Source organism: Pholcus phalangioides, unplaced genomic scaffold, assembly GCF_987345545.1.
Source record: "Pholcus phalangioides strain wild (caught in Gottingen) unplaced genomic scaffold, Ppha-v1.0 ptg000015l_1, whole genome shotgun sequence".
NCBI lineage: Eukaryota > Metazoa > Arthropoda > Arachnida > Araneae > Pholcidae > Pholcus > Pholcus phalangioides.
Window position 1 is genome coordinate 25,110,984 of NW_028301608.1, and position 17,763 is coordinate 25,128,746.

Here is a 17,763-nt window from a genome sequence, read left to right on the forward strand (position 1 = left end):
GGGAGGTTCTTGGAGGGTCAAAATAGAAAACAAATGTGGGTCTCAACAAGGAAATTCTGAAACTTTCAGTGCCTCGTATTATATAGAAACTCAAACTTTCTGGGCTCAGATTTTTGAGACTCTATTGTATCTGAGACAAATATTTATAGTCATAATTATCAGCCTGACTTCAGTGAAGAATAAAAATTCTAATTGGCTTTGTCGAAAATATAGGAAGAAACTGGACAACTTTTAGTTAAAAAAAAAGTCGGGAGGACTGAAAATACAGGAATGTCCTGGGAAAACAATGTTACTGCAAAAAATGTCCACTCCCCCCCCCCCCCATTTTATTTGTTTGACATGTTTTCTTCAGCAGCGAAATGTTTCATCATGAAACATTTTAACTACGGATTTTTTGAAACTGGGAACTGGTACCTATACAAATAATAATGTCATGATCATCTTATTTGCCTTGAAATGAAATATTGGCTTTGGTTTTTCTTATTATTAACACTTTAGGGTCTAAGTCTGAGCCTGACTCAGAATGCTGTTTTTGTTCAAGGGAACTAAGCCAGAGTCTGACTCTGGTTTAACTTATAACTCTAGCAGCTATAAAATAGCTGAATATATATATATTCCCAGTGTTTTTAAACATAACTATAAATCTTCTAGTTCCAAATAAATATATATAGATGTCAGCAGCCAACCGATGAAGTTTTTAGCTTTATGAAATGATGTAGAAGTAAGTGTAGTGGAAACACATTTGTCTTCCTAGGTAAGGTAGCCATGTTTGTTGATGACAAGATGATTTTTTAAATAAAAACCATTTTCAGATATTTTTACAAAACTTGGATAAGTTTTTATTCAGAATTGTTTGAAATTTTATGCTAAAAAATGGTTTCTTATGCGGAACTTTTTTAAAACTCTAAAACATACTTTTTTTAATTATTTCTCATTAAATATTAATTATTAGTACCTTTAAATAGTTGCTATATTATGAAAGAAAAGTTTGAAATTTCTAGCTAACTGTTGAGATGTATATATTCTAAGTATTTTTAAAGAAATCATGAAAAGTGCCAAAAACCCTCAGGCCACAAGGACAAACATAGTCGAAATAGCTCAGACCCAAAAGTGTTAAAGTCTTTCAGCCTCCTAGCTGAGAATTTAGGTTGGAAATTGTTTTTTGATAATTTTGGCCTCAGAATGGTTCCCCTCCCCCTCTAATAGAGTATACCTGTCAACTATAGCAGCATTTTCGCTTCGTTTAGTCATTCATTTGCTAAACAAACATTAAGCCATGGAATGGCTTAAATGTTTTCTGGAAGAGAAATAGAGATGCACCTGGTAAGTCATTCTGAGTCAGATATGCATAATCTGGTTCAAAAGACACTAATTTTAGTGATGATTGCACAAAAATTCAGTTCACATATGATCTGAATTTCCGTGAGTAATCATTGTTATGTGAACATGTGCATCTGTGTCAGCTAAAATGTTCATTAGCTGAGGTGGAAATATTTATTAAAAAACTTCAATAGCGGAAAAATTCATTAGCCAAGAAACCACTGCAGTATAAGGGAAAATTATTGTAACTTCGTGACTATAATTCGCACATACATACAAATTTATAGTTATTGGTCATGCTTTTTTTTCTTCAGAAATGTTTATTCTTCTATTCGCAAATATGTGCATCATCTAAAAATCATTTTATTTGTGAACTAAAAATATATGTTGTTTTTTTATTCTAACCTCTCAGAAGAAAAAGTTAATAATGCATAATATAATCTGCACCAAAAAATTTATTGTAATACCCACTAAATTACTAGCAATATGGTGCGAATATCTTATGTTCAGAGAATTTGGTTCATATCAAATGAAAATGGATCAGGAGCCACACATGCAGAATGAAATTAATAGTTTGTTTCATGCAGCACCCTGCACTGTTTGAGTGAACAATTTAGGCCAAACAACCTGGCCTGTTGTCCTCCGGAGTGATTTTGCTGCATGGAAATGCACGGCCACGTGTGGCTGCTCTTACACAGATCACGTTGGTAAAGTTTCTATGGGAAATATTGAAAAACCCACCACACACATAAAGCCCGGTTCTATCGCCATGTGACTTTTACATTTTTGGTCTGTTGAAAAAAGTGTCAAAGTGTTGGTTGCCATTTTTACTCAGACAGCAAAGTCATGGACAATGTTTGAAACTGGTTTCAATCTGAGCAAAAGGATTTCTACGAGCAGGGTATTAACCTTTTGTTTCACCTCTTGGTGGAAACAGTATAAATACAAATACAACGCCACAACAGGCAAAATGCCCAACGAGGTGGCTGAGAAAAACATGCCCATAAAAATATGGATGTCATATATTTCAAAAATATAGCCACCCAATTAAAATTGCAATTAACAAAAATTGTAAACAATATATACACATGATAAAATATTATACAATGCCCATAAAGAATACTTATGTTTGTCTTTTATTCTAAGTATGGATAGCTTCTCGATTTACCCCAACATCTTTATCGTATTTCTTTTTAAACGTGTCAATTGTTACAATTTACTACCCCCGGGGGTAAGCTATTCCATTTATTAACAACCCCATTAGAGAAAAATTCCCTGCGACACCATAGCCTTGCATTGTCCCTCACCAATCGATACTGGTGTCCCCTTGTAAAAGCAGTCGATTCCCGGTGTACTAAAAGTTCATGGTCCATCCTATCCATCCCATTGAAAATTTTGAACACTTCGATCATATCTCCTCGACACCTGCATTCATCCAATGTAAACATATTCAAAAAATAAAGTCTCTCTTCATAACTCAAGCCCCGTGTGCCAATAAGGGCACGCATAGCTCTTCTCTGCACCCCTTCAGCCAAGTCTATGTCCCTCTGTAGGTATGGGTCTCCAAAACCTTACAGCATACTCCAGTCCAGGACAAACTAAGCCTCAAAAAAGCGGAAGAATGACTTTAGGAGAACGCAAAGAGACCTTCTTGAAAATGAGACAGAGCATTCTATTCGATTTTTTGACGCTGAACAATGTTCAGAAAACCTAAGCCGCTCGTCAATGAGAATTCTTAAATCTGTGACCCTAGTTGCATCCGGGATAGTGTCACCATTCAACTCATAAGAGAACCGTGGGTTGTTCGAACCAAAATGGACGACCATGCACTTATCAACGTTAAACGTCATGCTCCATTCATTTGCCCATGCTGCAATCCTGTTTAAGTTGGTCTGGAGCAACTCCCTATCCTTTTGATTCCTGATTACCCCCATTAGCTTCACATCATCTATGAATTTTCTAGTAATCCCATCGATACCCTGATAGAGTTTGTCGATAAAAAGTGAAAAAAGTATGGGGCCAAGGACACTTCCCTGAGGAACCCCACTTGTGACGTCTGTCCAACCAGAGAATTCCCCGTTCACCATAACTCGTTGCGACCTATCTCTTAACCACGATTCTATCCAATTCAGCAAGTTGCCCCCTATTCCAATCTCATGTAAACGCTTCAAGAGTTTGCCATGTTGGACCCGATCGAATGCCTTGAAATCAAAGTAAACAACGTCGACATTTTTGCTCTTACCCAAAGCCTTAGTCACGTAATCATAGAAGCAAAGGAGGTTAGTTACACATGACTTCCCCTTCCTGAACCCATGCTGATTATCCGACAATACATTATTCTCGTCTATCCACTTCACAAACTGTCTTTTGATGATAATTTCCAAAATTTTCGAGAGGGAGCTCGTCAAACTCACTGGACGATAATTAGACACCACTTCTCTACTACCCTTCTTAAATATCGGAACAACGTTAGCCAGTTTCCAATCTCTCGGGACGATACCCTCAGCAACACTACTCCTGAATATCTGTGCGACTGGCCCCAACAATTCATTAGCACATTCCCTGAGGACCCTGGGATAGATATCATCTGGTCTTGGTGCTTTGCTTCCATATACATTTCTTAGAAGATTTAGGACTTCCACATCGTCTACTTGAATATCGTTGAGGGTTTTATTAGTCCATGCAACACCCGTATATCGAATATCATTATCTCCATTAAAAATCGAGGTGAAAAAGTCATTGAAAGCACTACACATGCCTACATTGCTCTCTAACCTAGAGCCTCCTATCGAGAGGTATGTCAAGTGCTTGTGTAGCTTACTTTTGAAATAAACTGTTTCATTTCATTCTGTGATTCCTGTTCCATTTTCATTTGATCCACCCTTAAATTATATGTACATATCTATTAGTTTTTCGTGCTCTTTGATGGCATTTTAATGAAATATCTCTTTGATTGAAACGAAAATAGGCTTTTCCTTCTAATGTTCCATCTGAAGCGCTTGATCTGGTATCTAAGCTACTCCAGTACAAACCATCATCTCGTTTAACACCTCTTCAGGCTTGTACGCATACTTTCTTCGATGAACTCAGAGATCCTACCTTTAAACTCTCGAACGCCAAGAATTTGCCTCCATTGTTCAATTTCACAGAAGAAGGCAAGCTCTTTTTTTTAATATTAACTTTTATTAATATTTGATCTATAACCTCTTGTTTCCCTTTTTTGTTATTAAACCATGCAAATGTGATAAATGGGCATGTATTTTTAATAACTAATTTATAGATGGCTATCAAATTTCTATATATCATCACCTTATAATGAAAACCTCATACATCAAAAACTCCCAACTTTATAGGAAGAGCAAAAAAGGATGAGACGTCTCATTATTCAACTCACAAACAAGGATTTTTTTTTCAACCATCTGCACGCTCTATATAGAGAGTAGATGGTTGCAATTTTTTTTTAACAGCAGTTATAGGTGAGATAAGGTGAAAAAAAAATTTTGAGCTTTTCATTACACGGTGATGATATAACTTATTTATATGAATAAAAGTCCTTTCATTTGAGAAAATGCTAAAGGAAAGACGGTAGGACCTTGAATATCCAAGCAAATTTTGACATGGCCTACCTTGGATAATATATGAATCTAATCTTGAGATAATATAAGCCTACCTTGGATAATACAACACAATTTTGAGATTAAATGAATAATATCATAATTTTTTTTTGAATATAAAGTGCTGTAATGTATTTACAATTCCCAGCATTTCAAAGATTACATGCAAAACTTTGAAAATTAAAATTTTAATGTCTTCTCTCATTGAGTGCTCTTAAAATACTTCAGGGAACACTTGGGAGCAACAGGTTTTGATGGTACAGTATAACCTTAATTATCCGAACTAATAGTGGGGAAGGTGAGCACACAGATAACACTGGTCTATAAGGAAACATTTTCTTATATGGAAATATCTGTTTCTGAAAGATTATTGGTGTGGGAAATTCAAATCTGAAAATAGAAATCTGCTATCAGGCACAGTTATTCAGTTTTGAAGCCTATCTGAATGGCTTAGTTCATGATTTAGGTCTAAGGAAATGCACAAAGTGTCAATCGCCGATTTTGACAAAAGGGGTATTGTTGGGAATTCCTTGTCATGGGTAGTAAAAAAGTAACTGGCTGTTTTCAAGATGAGGGCCAACTTATCTCACCCGTTTATTTTGGTTACGCCCAATTTAAATGTTAAGTTGTCATCTTGAAATTGTACAAAATAACTGAAAAACAATAACTTATTAGACTATCTATTTTTGCATGAAATTTAAACAAAAACAAAAAAAAATTTGTCAATCTGACTTTTTTTTTACTTTGTGAACTGATGAATTGATTGTATTGTCATTGCAATATTTTCATGTGCATTTTGTAATGAATATGTATTTATATTTTGTAATGGTTTTTATGTCTAAGTTACATAAATTCTGTTTAATGCAACACAATAAAAATGAAAAATAATCTCAAAAACAGTGCAAATCTGACAGGTTGCGGTTTTCTCAAGACAGGCAACTGTTCCTAAAGGACAAGGACCAGTGTATTAGTTGTTACATTACCTCACAGGCATTTTCATTTTCTTCTTATAGGAAGCAGCACATCTCATACTGTATATGACCACCAGGCTTAATATTGAATTCTTTTTTACACATTTTCAACATTACCCCCAGTTATATGACACGACACCTGGCTGCCATGCTCACCTGACAGGTGAACGCTGCTATAACCCTTGCAAATTTTGGCCTTAGGGATACAACATACATTTCCGAAATGTTATGTGCAGTGGTTGGACTGCAAACTTTGGTGAATTGAAAGCACTCAGACCACATAACAAAACAAAACTCATATGTACAAAAAAGAACTACCACACAGTTTCATTGCCCATCACATTCACATCATTACCATGACGTAGGCCCACTCTGATCTGTTGTTGAACAAGCACTTTTGTTCTTCCATCTCACAGCCAGAACATGGTGGACAACATAGTTAACGTTTCTTGTGTAAGTTGTAGTTGTTTGTTTAAATGACTTCATTTTTGTGATGCTTCTATGAATTATTAAATCATGCCACGCTAATAGCATAATCATTTTGTCTTGACTGGCTATCATATCCATTCTGCGAGAAAATTTCCCATGTGCTGGATGAGTACAGCATCATCTATTTTACATTTTAAAATATTTTCCCCCCCTACGCCATATAAAACTACATTGCCTCAGGAACATTCATGCAAATTTTCAAGTCATTCTGACCTTTATATTTTACAGTGTTTTAAAATCAGAACTTTAGTTATAACCACCCTGCATATTGTAAATCATTGGTAATTAATCTTTGTATTAATTATGCTTCATTAAACACATTGTATTTGCCTAGTTTTTATCATAATTTTTTCAAAATAATGTCCTAATTAAGTGTATTGAGTGAGTGAGAGAGAGAGAGTAACTGGGGAAAACTTTATTATAGGGTTAAGAATATAAGAATTATATTAAACAAAATATTTCCTTGAGCTACACTATAACATAACTAAATTGCAAAAGTTGGTTTTTATTAAAATGCAAGAAATATTTATAGATTAATTAATATGGAATTGTGTTAATATTACAATAATAAACATTTTATTTTAATTAATTATTAGAAGTTTGAATGATTTTTCAAAAATTATGTTATTTTTAATGCAAATGCTATTAAAACCAAAAAACCGTGTTTTTTGGTTTTAATAAACTTTTTTTACCAACCTTTGTACCAACTTTACCTTCTGATATTGAGAAAGTAATGCCTTCTGTCCTAGTTGTCTATTCAAATATGACTAAAGGGTTGTACGATATTTCGACAAATATGCTCGAATTAATGAAATACAATGAGCATGAATAGAAAATATGCTGTGATTTGAAAGCAGTTTCTAGGGCATTGTGTATGCAACACGGCTAGGCCAAATATGGTTGATTTCAGTGTGACAGAAATCTCCCTTTACAAAAGAAAGATTTTGTCTAAAAATTAATAAAAAGTGGGAGGAAGAAAAATACACAATGAGAAATTGGCAGCCAGTGACAATGTCCTGCTGCCCCCTATTGCTGGAACAGTATTCGAGAAGGCAAAAATATCACAAGAGAGGAAAATAATTCTTGGGAAAAAACATGAATTTGTTGATACTTTCTTTTAATTTTTATTTTGTTCTGTTCAGAATGTTCCTATACTATTTTAAAAGTGACTAGAATAATGATTATTACATATTTTGCCCATATAGATACACAGCATGGAAAAAGGGAAAAAATTGAAACTGCCTCCAAATTAAAAACTATGCTTGACACAGAGAAACAGATTACAGATTTGAATTCAGGAGGCAGATTTCCATAAAAATCACGGCTGTTATCCCTAAAAAATTGTTTTTCATTTTTATTTGTATAACAGTGTAATAGAAAAACACGGTGAGTTAAACCACCGCGAGTAAAAAGCTTCCTGCTATTGTTTGTAATTATTTATTTCTTGTAAGTGACTCAAGCTAATTTTATTTTATTTTGCTCTCTCTTGATTAAACCAAAAATATGTAGAGCATGTGTATGCAGTGTGTGTATCATAATTTTTCTCTTCTTCACAGAGTTGAAAATTGAGCCTCATTTGAACTCTATTCTGATTCCTCCTCACGAGCTTGGCAGATCACCCGCCGTAAGTGATAACAGGACCTGGGAACCAGAGACCAGTAAAGCAGTTGTTGGTGGAACTAGTTCTGTAAAAATCTGTCCATCTCATGAACCCAATTCTACAGTTTTCACTGTTACATTATGATGTTATGTATAGGAAGATGGGTATTGTTTTATGACGAAAGAGCTTACATCGAAATAATTGCTGTGTTTTCGACGATGCCGTACTAGAAATATTCATCTGGTAAATGGATTACTAATTGTCTTGTCTTGTGTAGTTTCTCATTTATTTATTATTATTATTTTTGCGACTTATTTTCGTTATAGGTATTTTAGATTCTGTTTGGAAGTTTCAAGTGAAATTCCTTCTCTCTCTCTCTTTTTTCTATTTTTCTGTGTTTTTTACAAATATTCAAGCTGCAAGCAATTCTTTTTGGAAAGACTGAAAAGGTATTGAACAACAAATGAAAAAAAAATCCCTTCAAGATTTTGCATTTTGTTCTTGCAAAAGTTCCAGAAATTGTTATGCAGTTGATGCTTCATTTTACGAACTGACTTGTTTTCACAAAATTTTCATTTCTTTGAATGTTTATCCAATTCATTAACTTTTGATATCACGACCCATTGTTTAAGTCTGTTTGAGTTCATTAAAATGAATGTCCGCTGCATTTACTGGATATAGATAATATTGATAAGCTTTATTAAATATTGTCAAAGCAATACCTTTTTTGTAAATATGAAAGGCAATATGTTCAGCAGTGAGCAGATGGTTACTGCAGTTTTCATTATAATGAATGATCATCACCACTTTTAAAATTGTTAGTCTGTGTATACAGTGGTTGGTACCTTAGTACTCATGAGTAATTTTTCCAGAACTTGTTCATACACAGTCAGTTTTCCAGACTATTTGATGAGCATAATTTAAAATGCCTTGAGAAGTTTATTTTTTTGTGAATGGGGTAATGCAAGCTGGCAGTGGTGATACTTCCTATTCTTGTCAAATTGTGACTGAATGAGTTTTAAATTTGTCAAAATCCCAAAATTATAGAGTACTGAGGTATGACTGTATTTCATAGCTACCAAGTCTCCTAAATTTTCTGGGAGTCTCCCGAATTTTAGCTTCATCTTTCGACCTCCAGATAAGCTCTTAAATCTCCGGAATTTTTATGAAAATCACAAAAAATCTCTTATTGTCCGTAAAAATTTCCTTCTTCATTTAAAAAGAATCCCTGCTTCTGAAAACAATCTATAAGGAATTTCTACTCTGTTTTTTTCCCCTTTTGAAATGACGTCACACGTAAATAGGGGAATAGTGGGAAATTTCTTTTTTAAGGAAGTTTTACAAACCATTAAAATTACATTACAAATAGTTACATTACAAATTTTTGTTTTACTGGACAAGTGTCTAATTATAGCCTCTCATCATGATTTCATGCTATTCTTTTGAAAAAAAAAATTGTTTCAAGTATCATCTGCATGCCAGGGACATGTATGTTCAAAACTTCCTTTTTTTATCCACTGGTTTTAACCGCTTTTTTAAATTAATTTTACTATCTAAGGTTTGCCTGAAACATGAATGTGTGTATCCCTATTGAAACACGTCTTACAAAACATTTTAGGAAAATGACTTCCATAGAGTCACATGGGTAGAGTAAAAATTTAAACTTCATTTCCCACATTCATTTTTTTCCAACAACATTGCACATTCATGCTTCTGGCATGAGGGGGTTTGATATATGTTACAGTAAATGTGATAAATCTGGTGATTATGCATAATCACAGACCATTTTGGTAAGTTTGATAAATTATGTGAATTTATCTCATTTACCAATGATTATGTATTGTATTCAGAAATGCCACTGTACTGTAATTTACATGGGTCCGCATTGGCCAAATCTGGGTCCTTTTTGATAGAATTTGGGTCCCTCTCGAAAAAAAATTAAAAGTATGGCATCACTTTATCAATGGCCCCCCATCATTCACTGGCATCCTTGCGAATCGAATAAGCAATGCATTTCTAATGAAAAAGATGAATTTACCAGCTTATAACTAGATTCTTTTACTTTCATTGTCTACTACTAGAGAATGGGATGTGTTAACCACATTTTTATGCATCCCTTTCCGAAGTTTCAGGTATTTGACATGCTATTGTGCATCAGCAACATCTCTGGTATTATATAGATTGTATTGGTAACTAATATGATATATCGCAAATGAATTACTCAAATTTACCAGAGATTTTGCTCTAACTTCAGCCTAGGATGATGGATACAATTGGTGACATTGATTATGTTCAGAAATGTGAAGCAAGCTAACATTACAAGGCCGATAATAATTTATACTTTTTTATCCTCACCAAATTCATTTGGGAATTAGGCATAAACACCAGTAAAAGTAATAAATGTAGGAAAATTTACCAAACTTAGCAAGATGTGTGGTAATTATGCAAAATTAACCAGCAACTATTTATAATCATCTATTTATCATGTTTATCACAACATAATACCATATATACTGGTGCATAAGCCAAGTTTTTTTTTTGTTTAAAAATTCCTTCCTCAATTTGGGGTAGGGGGTGCTCAGTTTGTATATTTATCAGTATTTGATGACATTAAATTCAGCCTAGCTGCGGGCGGGGTAGCCCAGGTCGATAAGATACTTGCCTTGTCAGAAAACTTTCCTGACATAGAGATAAAACAGAAACGGCGACATGACCACAGAAAAAATTGCTACCACAGGGAGTCCCTCATCGAGGGGTTAGCATACCAACCTCTCGATGAGTATAAAAAACAAGACTGCCGTTCGGAATCGGCAATAAATTGTAGGTCCCAGTCTAATTAGCCCTTGTATGCAGAAAATGACTATGGTGCGACAAAAATGATCAAATGATCAGCATAGCTGCGCTGTTTCCAGCTCACAAAGTTTGTTCCACTCTACCTATATACAAAATTAGAGCAATCTTTTGCAGCATCATTGCACCCCCTTTCCCACAAGTAGGTCACAATCGATGGTGACTGCTGTGCAAGGTCATCTAAGGCTCCTAATGCATCGAGAGACCCAGTTTAGTCCATGCATCAATATGGCCCTGCATGAAGTGTATTTAAAAAATATATAAATGCATGCAACATTATAATTACACCAATTTGCAACCTGCGAATGGTAGCCATTTGGCATATCTGGCCAGCTGACAGAAAATATGTACACCCATGCATTTCTTGCCCATGTGGTGACAATTGATAGAAGAGAAAAATGTGTTGTTGCTGTCTCATGAAGGGTGGGCTGAATAAATGAAATGAGGAAAATGATTTTGAAGGTTTTGCTTATTTATCGATGGTAAGTTTTACATCTAAGGGGAAAAAACATATTTTCTTTCTCTAAAATATGCCTAATTTTTTATTTTTTTTTGGGGGGTGGGGGTCGACTTATACACTGGTTTCCAATTTTCTGCAGTTTTTATGGTCTTCAAGCTGGGCAATAGGCTTATACATGAGTATGTACGGTATATAAATTTGTTGCAGCATTATCTACATTTTTTCAATTTGCCAATTTTTGACAGGATTTGATATCAATCCGTTGTTTGCAATTGAGCAGTCATGCTTCAAACTATTTCAGAGCTTTTGTTGCTGACTATACCATTCCATAATACAGCAACTCTCGATTTTTTTTCTCATGTATAGGTAATAAAATCAGTCCTGGAACACATTTGGAGCAGACCACAAAATTTGTGTGTGAATTCATGAAATTTGTTTTGCAAATCTGTCAAGTTTTTTTGTTCATCCCTTTGGGAAAGAGCACAAACCATCCCAAGATTGTCTCTCTGGGCAGTCAGCGGTCATGTCTGTCAAGTTTTTTTTTTCATGAGTTTTAGAGCTTGGTTTTTGTATTGCCAATATAGTAATACCTCAGTATAGTGTCACCACTTTAAACATTGTCCAGCCTATAATGACTTTTTTTATTAGTCACTACTAGCATATTAAATGAATTGGGATTACTCATTATTAAGTCAACCCACTCATGAAGTAATTTTTATTCTATCTCTAGGGGTGACATTGATTTGAGGTCTAACTAATGAAAAAAAATGATTACCAACTGTAAAAAATGACACGACTATAATTTATGGATAATAAATGAGAATATAATCATGATACATATCACTGCACAATGCATATTGTGATTGCTAACTTTTACATTGATGTATTTCTTGGATATGGTGAAAATTTCTTAGTTTAGGAAAATTGAAAAAAAGTGCCTCAAGAGTTTATAAGATGTATACTGTACATAAAGCATATTGTGATTGCAAACTTTATAGTATTGATGTCAAGGTATTGATACATTCTTCCATTTAGTGGAAGTTTGTTGTTTTAAGAAAATTAAAAAGTGCCTTAAGAGTTAGTAACATGCTATAACTGCCAAGTCTTCCAAATTTTTACCGTCTCCCAAAAAATTCTTATATCTCCGAGTTTTTGGCAGTAATTACAAAAAAATCTCTGTTTTTTGCAAGAGTGGGACCCCCAAAATCACATCGCATGTTATTTTTCACCATCATGCCTAATCACAACAGAATGTTGATTTGTTTGTTTGTTTGTTAATTGTTTCCTTTGGCAAGAAAAATAAGAAATTTCCCAAACAGTTAATGCAGATTCCCTACCCGCACAGTTCATGTTCAATCAACAAGGTGACTTGTGTTAGATGGTCATACAACCCATTTTTATGAGTCTGTCCCACTTTTAATCCTGATGCCCATTTTGGTCATTATTTCACCTGAGATGGCAGGGGCAAAAAAATCCCTATAATTTTACTTTCATCTATGAAAATATTTCTATTGTTTACAAAAATCCTTTTTTGTCCCTTAAGTTTTGTATCCATGCAAAGATCTGCCTAATTTTTATTACACAGGGTTGGCAGCTATGGCACGACATACTGTACACAATACGTATTGAGAATGCTAACTTATATTGATGTCAAGGCATTCATATATTTTCGATAAAATTAGTTCAGGAAAATTGAAAAAGTGCCTTAAAAGTTTATAACATGTACATAAGATATTTTTTTGACTACTTTAATTGTGCCAATTGATTTAACACGATAAATGTCCATCATTTTCTATTACTGAATTATAATGCACCATTGGATTTGTATGCTATTAGAAACTAAAGACATTTGGAAAAAAAGTTTGTAGCTATGAGGATGTGTTGTCAGATCTTTTTTTTATTTTTATTTTTGGTATTATCTTTGAGGATTATATTTTTTATGAATGATGACATGTATATATAGGAGAAATATTGACTCTGAATAGCTATTAGATTTAATACTAATTGTGAAGCTATCCTTTTTCTTGGGTTATATGTTGTTATGAAGGTGAAGAATTTCTGTTACAGTAAAATGTGATCAAACTCGTGTTCATTTGTCATGAAAATTAAAAAATAAATATATTTTCATCAATTTTTATTTTGTTATATTTCTTTGTTTTTCCGAATGATTTCGCTGAAAAGTTAAGGCTTTGTCAAACAGAAAAAAAAAAACTATTTCACAGACAACTTTTAAAATGAGAAGTTCATACAGAATAAGATATTTAACATTTCCAATACCATCATATTTGTATGTACAGTATCTTCATGTGCTTTATTATATCATGTTCTAAATTAGCCAAAAGTTTGATTATCTGCCTGCCATGAAATATCTGGTATCGAAGTAGTACACACTGCATTATTTGTGGCTGGACCATAATTTGTATCATTTTCCTGTGAAAAATTAAATCATGAATTATTAATAATGAGTAGAACTTCAAAGTATTTCGGTGCTCTGTTTTTGTATTGCAGTTTGAATTAGTACATCGAAAGAGCAAGAAGGCCAGGTTTATTACAAAGAAAGAAATTTTCTGGATATTAGTGTCGAGATGAACATTGAAAAGACAGGTTTTTTCCACTGGGGAAGCAGGGAAAATATATTATATTATATATTTAATATAAATATATTATATATTTATATGGGAAAATATACACCAAACTATTCTGGGCAGGTGAAAAACTTTGAAAACCCACTGCTCTAAGTATTGGATAGCATGCTTGCTCGACTGCAAGAGGAATCCCTGCTCCTCTTGCAGTCGAGCAAGCATGCTATCCAATACTTAGAGCAGTGGGTTTTCAAAGTTTTTCACCTGCCCAGAATAGTTTGGTGTATATTTTCCCATATAAAAGAACCACTTCAAAGAATAAACAGGCACACAACTCAATATCTCCAGCTTGCCCGAAACCTTGACAAAGGTGTTAGTGACGCCCACTTTGAAAAACACCTCTCACAAAGTAAACACAAATAGTAGTGAAGTATAAAAGACTGGTTACCAAGCGAGATGAAGATAAAGCTGAGAAAGAAAATTCACTATCTCTTTGGGGAATCAGACCATCAACCCTCACAGTTTGGACTAGTGCTCTACTGTTAAGCTACAGAGAACTGACTTTTTTCCCCCTTAGAGCATATATGAGCGCTGAATGGGTCTGCCCGTGGACATCCTCCAGACTCAGCTAATATTTACCATCTTTAATAGGTAACCAGTCTTTTGTACCTTGTATAACAATAGTCTAGAGAATGACATTGTTTCTCTCTGTAAATATACCATCTGGGGGCATGGGCGGAGGTATGAGCCCCCCCCCCCCCCCCCCAGCGTCAAAGGTGAAGTTGACTAATCTAATGTATATATGAAAACTCATATCATCATCATGTCTCCCCCCAGACTTCCAAGTCTATCTCCTCCTATGTCTGGAGGATATTGTCATAAGAGCTATTAGCTGAGTCTGGGTGCTGTCCATGCATAGTCCTACTCAGCACTCACATATAGGAAAGATAGTGCTAGTCCTCTGTAGCTTAATGGTAGAGCACTCACCCAGACTATGAGAAGTTGTTGGTTTGATTCTCCACAGAGGCATTGCAAATTTTCTTTCCAAAGTTCATCTCCTTGGTAAGCAGTCTGTTGTACTTTGTATAACAGTGGAGATTGACATTTTTTCTCTATGCATAGCATTGGGACGTGCTGAATGTAGATGTTGCAGTTCTCTCCCCTTCAACTTCAGCAAACATGCTCCAGATGGCAAGAGCAAAGAAAAATGTAACTTTTCCAACCTGCAACATATCATTGCCAGTGTAGGCAAACGACTTTTCTTTCCGAAGTTCGTCTCTGCTTTAATATCCAAAAAACTCTCTATTTGATAACATCAACAAAAGAGATTTTTTTATATTAACTTATAAAATATTATAAATATATAATAAATAATTATGATGATAATATTGTGTGTTACTATAATATAAAATAATTCTGGTCTATAATATAGCATCTTTCTCTAATGGCCCATTGAAGTATTACGTCAGCATCGATGGGGTGGGGGGAGGGATATTTCGGATTTTCTCACTGGATGACAACAAGGGAGGGGAGTTTGACTGATGCTTACGTCTTCAACCACCTGTTATAAATTTGTGAAGTATTCTTAACACTTAACTGGTGTCGTGGGGTCATTTTGACTCCAGGATAAATTTCAAAAATCAACATAAAAGCAATGGATTTTTTCACATGCCTTCATTCATCTGTCAATTAATTCACTAAATAATTTTCCAAATTTCTTTAATTATTTTCCGAAAAATGGTCTTATTATGACATACATTCGAAAAAAAAAATGGAGGGATACGTGACTTGAAATTTTTTTAAATTATGTATATTAAATTTTTTGAACACAATTTTTTCATGATTAAAAAATGAACAGATATGATTGAAATATACTCAGAAAATAAAATTTACAAATTAAAATAATATTTACTATATTTCACAAGCACCAAAATCAGTCTTATTCTAAGTCGGTAACACAGTACAGTGTAACTTCGGTTAACGAGTGGTTCAGTTAGCAAGCAGTTCGCATAAAGAGCAAAAATTTTGCGTTTTGTTTATTTATTGTCACGTTTTTACAACGAAGGTGATGGTTTTTCGCTTTCTTGCACACGTACTGTGGAATTGATTGTACGTAATATTCTCCCCCCACAGTGTGTCCGGTCAGCGTGCCTCACTGGAAAACTTGAGTGTGACTACTATACGAAACTAAATGTCGCATTGTAATCTCGCGTATGTGCGCTTGTATTTTATATAAATTCTGCTTGGCCAGGAACTGATGGACCTCCATTGCATGCAACAGCAAGAGCTTATATTTTCTGAGGAAGAGAGAAGTCCCTCACTTTTCAAATGTGATTAGAGAGATGTGTAAAATATGGGTATCTGTACAAAATTCTGTAGAAAAGTACCAATGAAATAGAAGCACAGTAAAGCATGCAATAAATCTGTCCAACGACAATGCAATTTCCCATTTCCGAGAAATCCTAAAAAGAGGCAAAATGCAAGTGTCATTGGATACTTTCTTTTTGAAATCACACAAAAAGAATAAGAATGCAAACACCAGTGAGTCCGTAAGTTGTCTGACACGAGAGAATCCTCTTCTCTCTCGTTGTTTAGAGTAAGTTAATTTGTGTACATTATGGTATCTCATGTTTGTTTACGGCGTTATTAAATTATATATATATTATTATAATTATATATATTATAATTATTGCATTGTATTATTGATTAAATGCCGTTCTTATTAGTCATTTTTTGTGAATGAATAATTGTGGAACGAATTATTCGTGTTTCCATTATTTCCTATGGGGGAGTTTGATTCGAATAACGAGCACGTTCGCGGAACGAATTAGCTAGTTAACCGAATTTCCGCTGTACTTGTAAACAACACAGATCCCAACTTGGAGTTCCGAGGCTACAAAAAAGTGGAAAATCACCCTCCCCCAAGGCATGAAGAAGTATTTTCGACCAAAAAAAAATGAAACGAAGAAGAAATATGCGGGAGAGAAAATGTGAAAATCTTTTAACTGGCCCACCCACGGTCGATTTCGAAAAATTAGATTGTAATAACACACAATGCGAATCGTAGTCGACTTAAGCGGGGTTTAACTATCTTGTGTCGAGTTAAAGAGGTTTCTTTCCATGAATTAAGTATTATACCAACTTGCAGGGCCGAATTAACCATTAAGAAAAATAAGCACGTGCTTAGGGGATCAGGAAAAAAGGGGCACCACAAAAACTCAAAATGCGTTTTTCTGTTATGCACAATTTTTTTTCTAGCATCAAGCATCTGGCAGAAAATCATTTTCGATTGATTGATAGTTGAAGACCTTCATCAAAAGGATGACTTAAATGCAGAAAAACTAATAATATTGCAAATTAGAGATACGTCAATGCTGAGTTTATGGAATAAGATTTCGTGAAATTTCTATAAAGTAATCTTGAGTCTTTTTATTTATTTATTTATATATTTATACAATATTGTTTTGGCCAAGGAGTATTTGACATAGGCGATTGATGCTACATACAAAATCAGAGATTGAAGTACAGTCTACAGAATTTGATGGAAGGTTGTTCTAGTCAATAATTGTACGGGGGGGGGGGGGGGGAATTAAATTTAAAGCAATCTGTGTATGCCAAAAAAGGTTTCAATTTTTTGAAGTGATTGAGTCTATCAGAAAAATGTGAAGATTTGATTAGAATGTGGTTATATTGTATCGTAATTTTTAATGATTAAGTATTGTAGGGCCCCACTTAGCTAAAAATACCTGTCTATCAATTTGCATACTAACTGTCGCAAATTGCAAACAGATCACATTAAGAGTACGCCAAGTTCTACAAAATAAGGACGTGAACTTAAAAATGCTCACATCTTTATGAGTCATTGGTGGATCGACTG

The 17,763-nt window shown here is 34.3% G+C and overlaps 2 protein-coding genes across 3 annotated transcripts in view; one reads left to right on the forward strand and one right to left on the reverse strand.

Moving 5' to 3' along the window:
- LOC149075731 (glycogen synthase kinase-3-like) overlaps positions 1 to 13,437 on the forward strand; it is a 27,427-nt gene extending 13,990 nt beyond the window's left edge. Inside the window, exons 8-10 of one of the 2 annotated variants that reach the window (XR_016194020.1) lie at positions 4,289 to 4,475; positions 7,951 to 8,237; positions 11,671 to 13,437. Coding sequence is in view for 1 of the 2 variants with exons in the window: in XM_089243240.1 (XP_089099366.1) it covers positions 4,289 to 4,475; positions 7,951 to 8,138 (375 nt within the window). In the remaining variant the exon portion in view is untranslated. Of the gene's footprint in view, positions 1 to 4,288; positions 4,476 to 7,950; positions 9,440 to 11,670 lie in introns of those variants that run through there. The other variant, XM_089243240.1, reaches the window with a different exon arrangement.
- sage (salivary gland-expressed bHLH) overlaps positions 13,424 to 17,763 on the reverse strand; it is a 27,866-nt gene continuing 23,526 nt past the window's right edge. Inside the window, exon 4 of the mRNA XM_089243241.1 lies at positions 13,424 to 13,734. Within this exon, the coding sequence (XP_089099367.1) occupies positions 13,636 to 13,734 (99 nt within the window). The 3' untranslated portion in view covers positions 13,424 to 13,635. The remainder of the gene's footprint in view (positions 13,735 to 17,763) is intronic.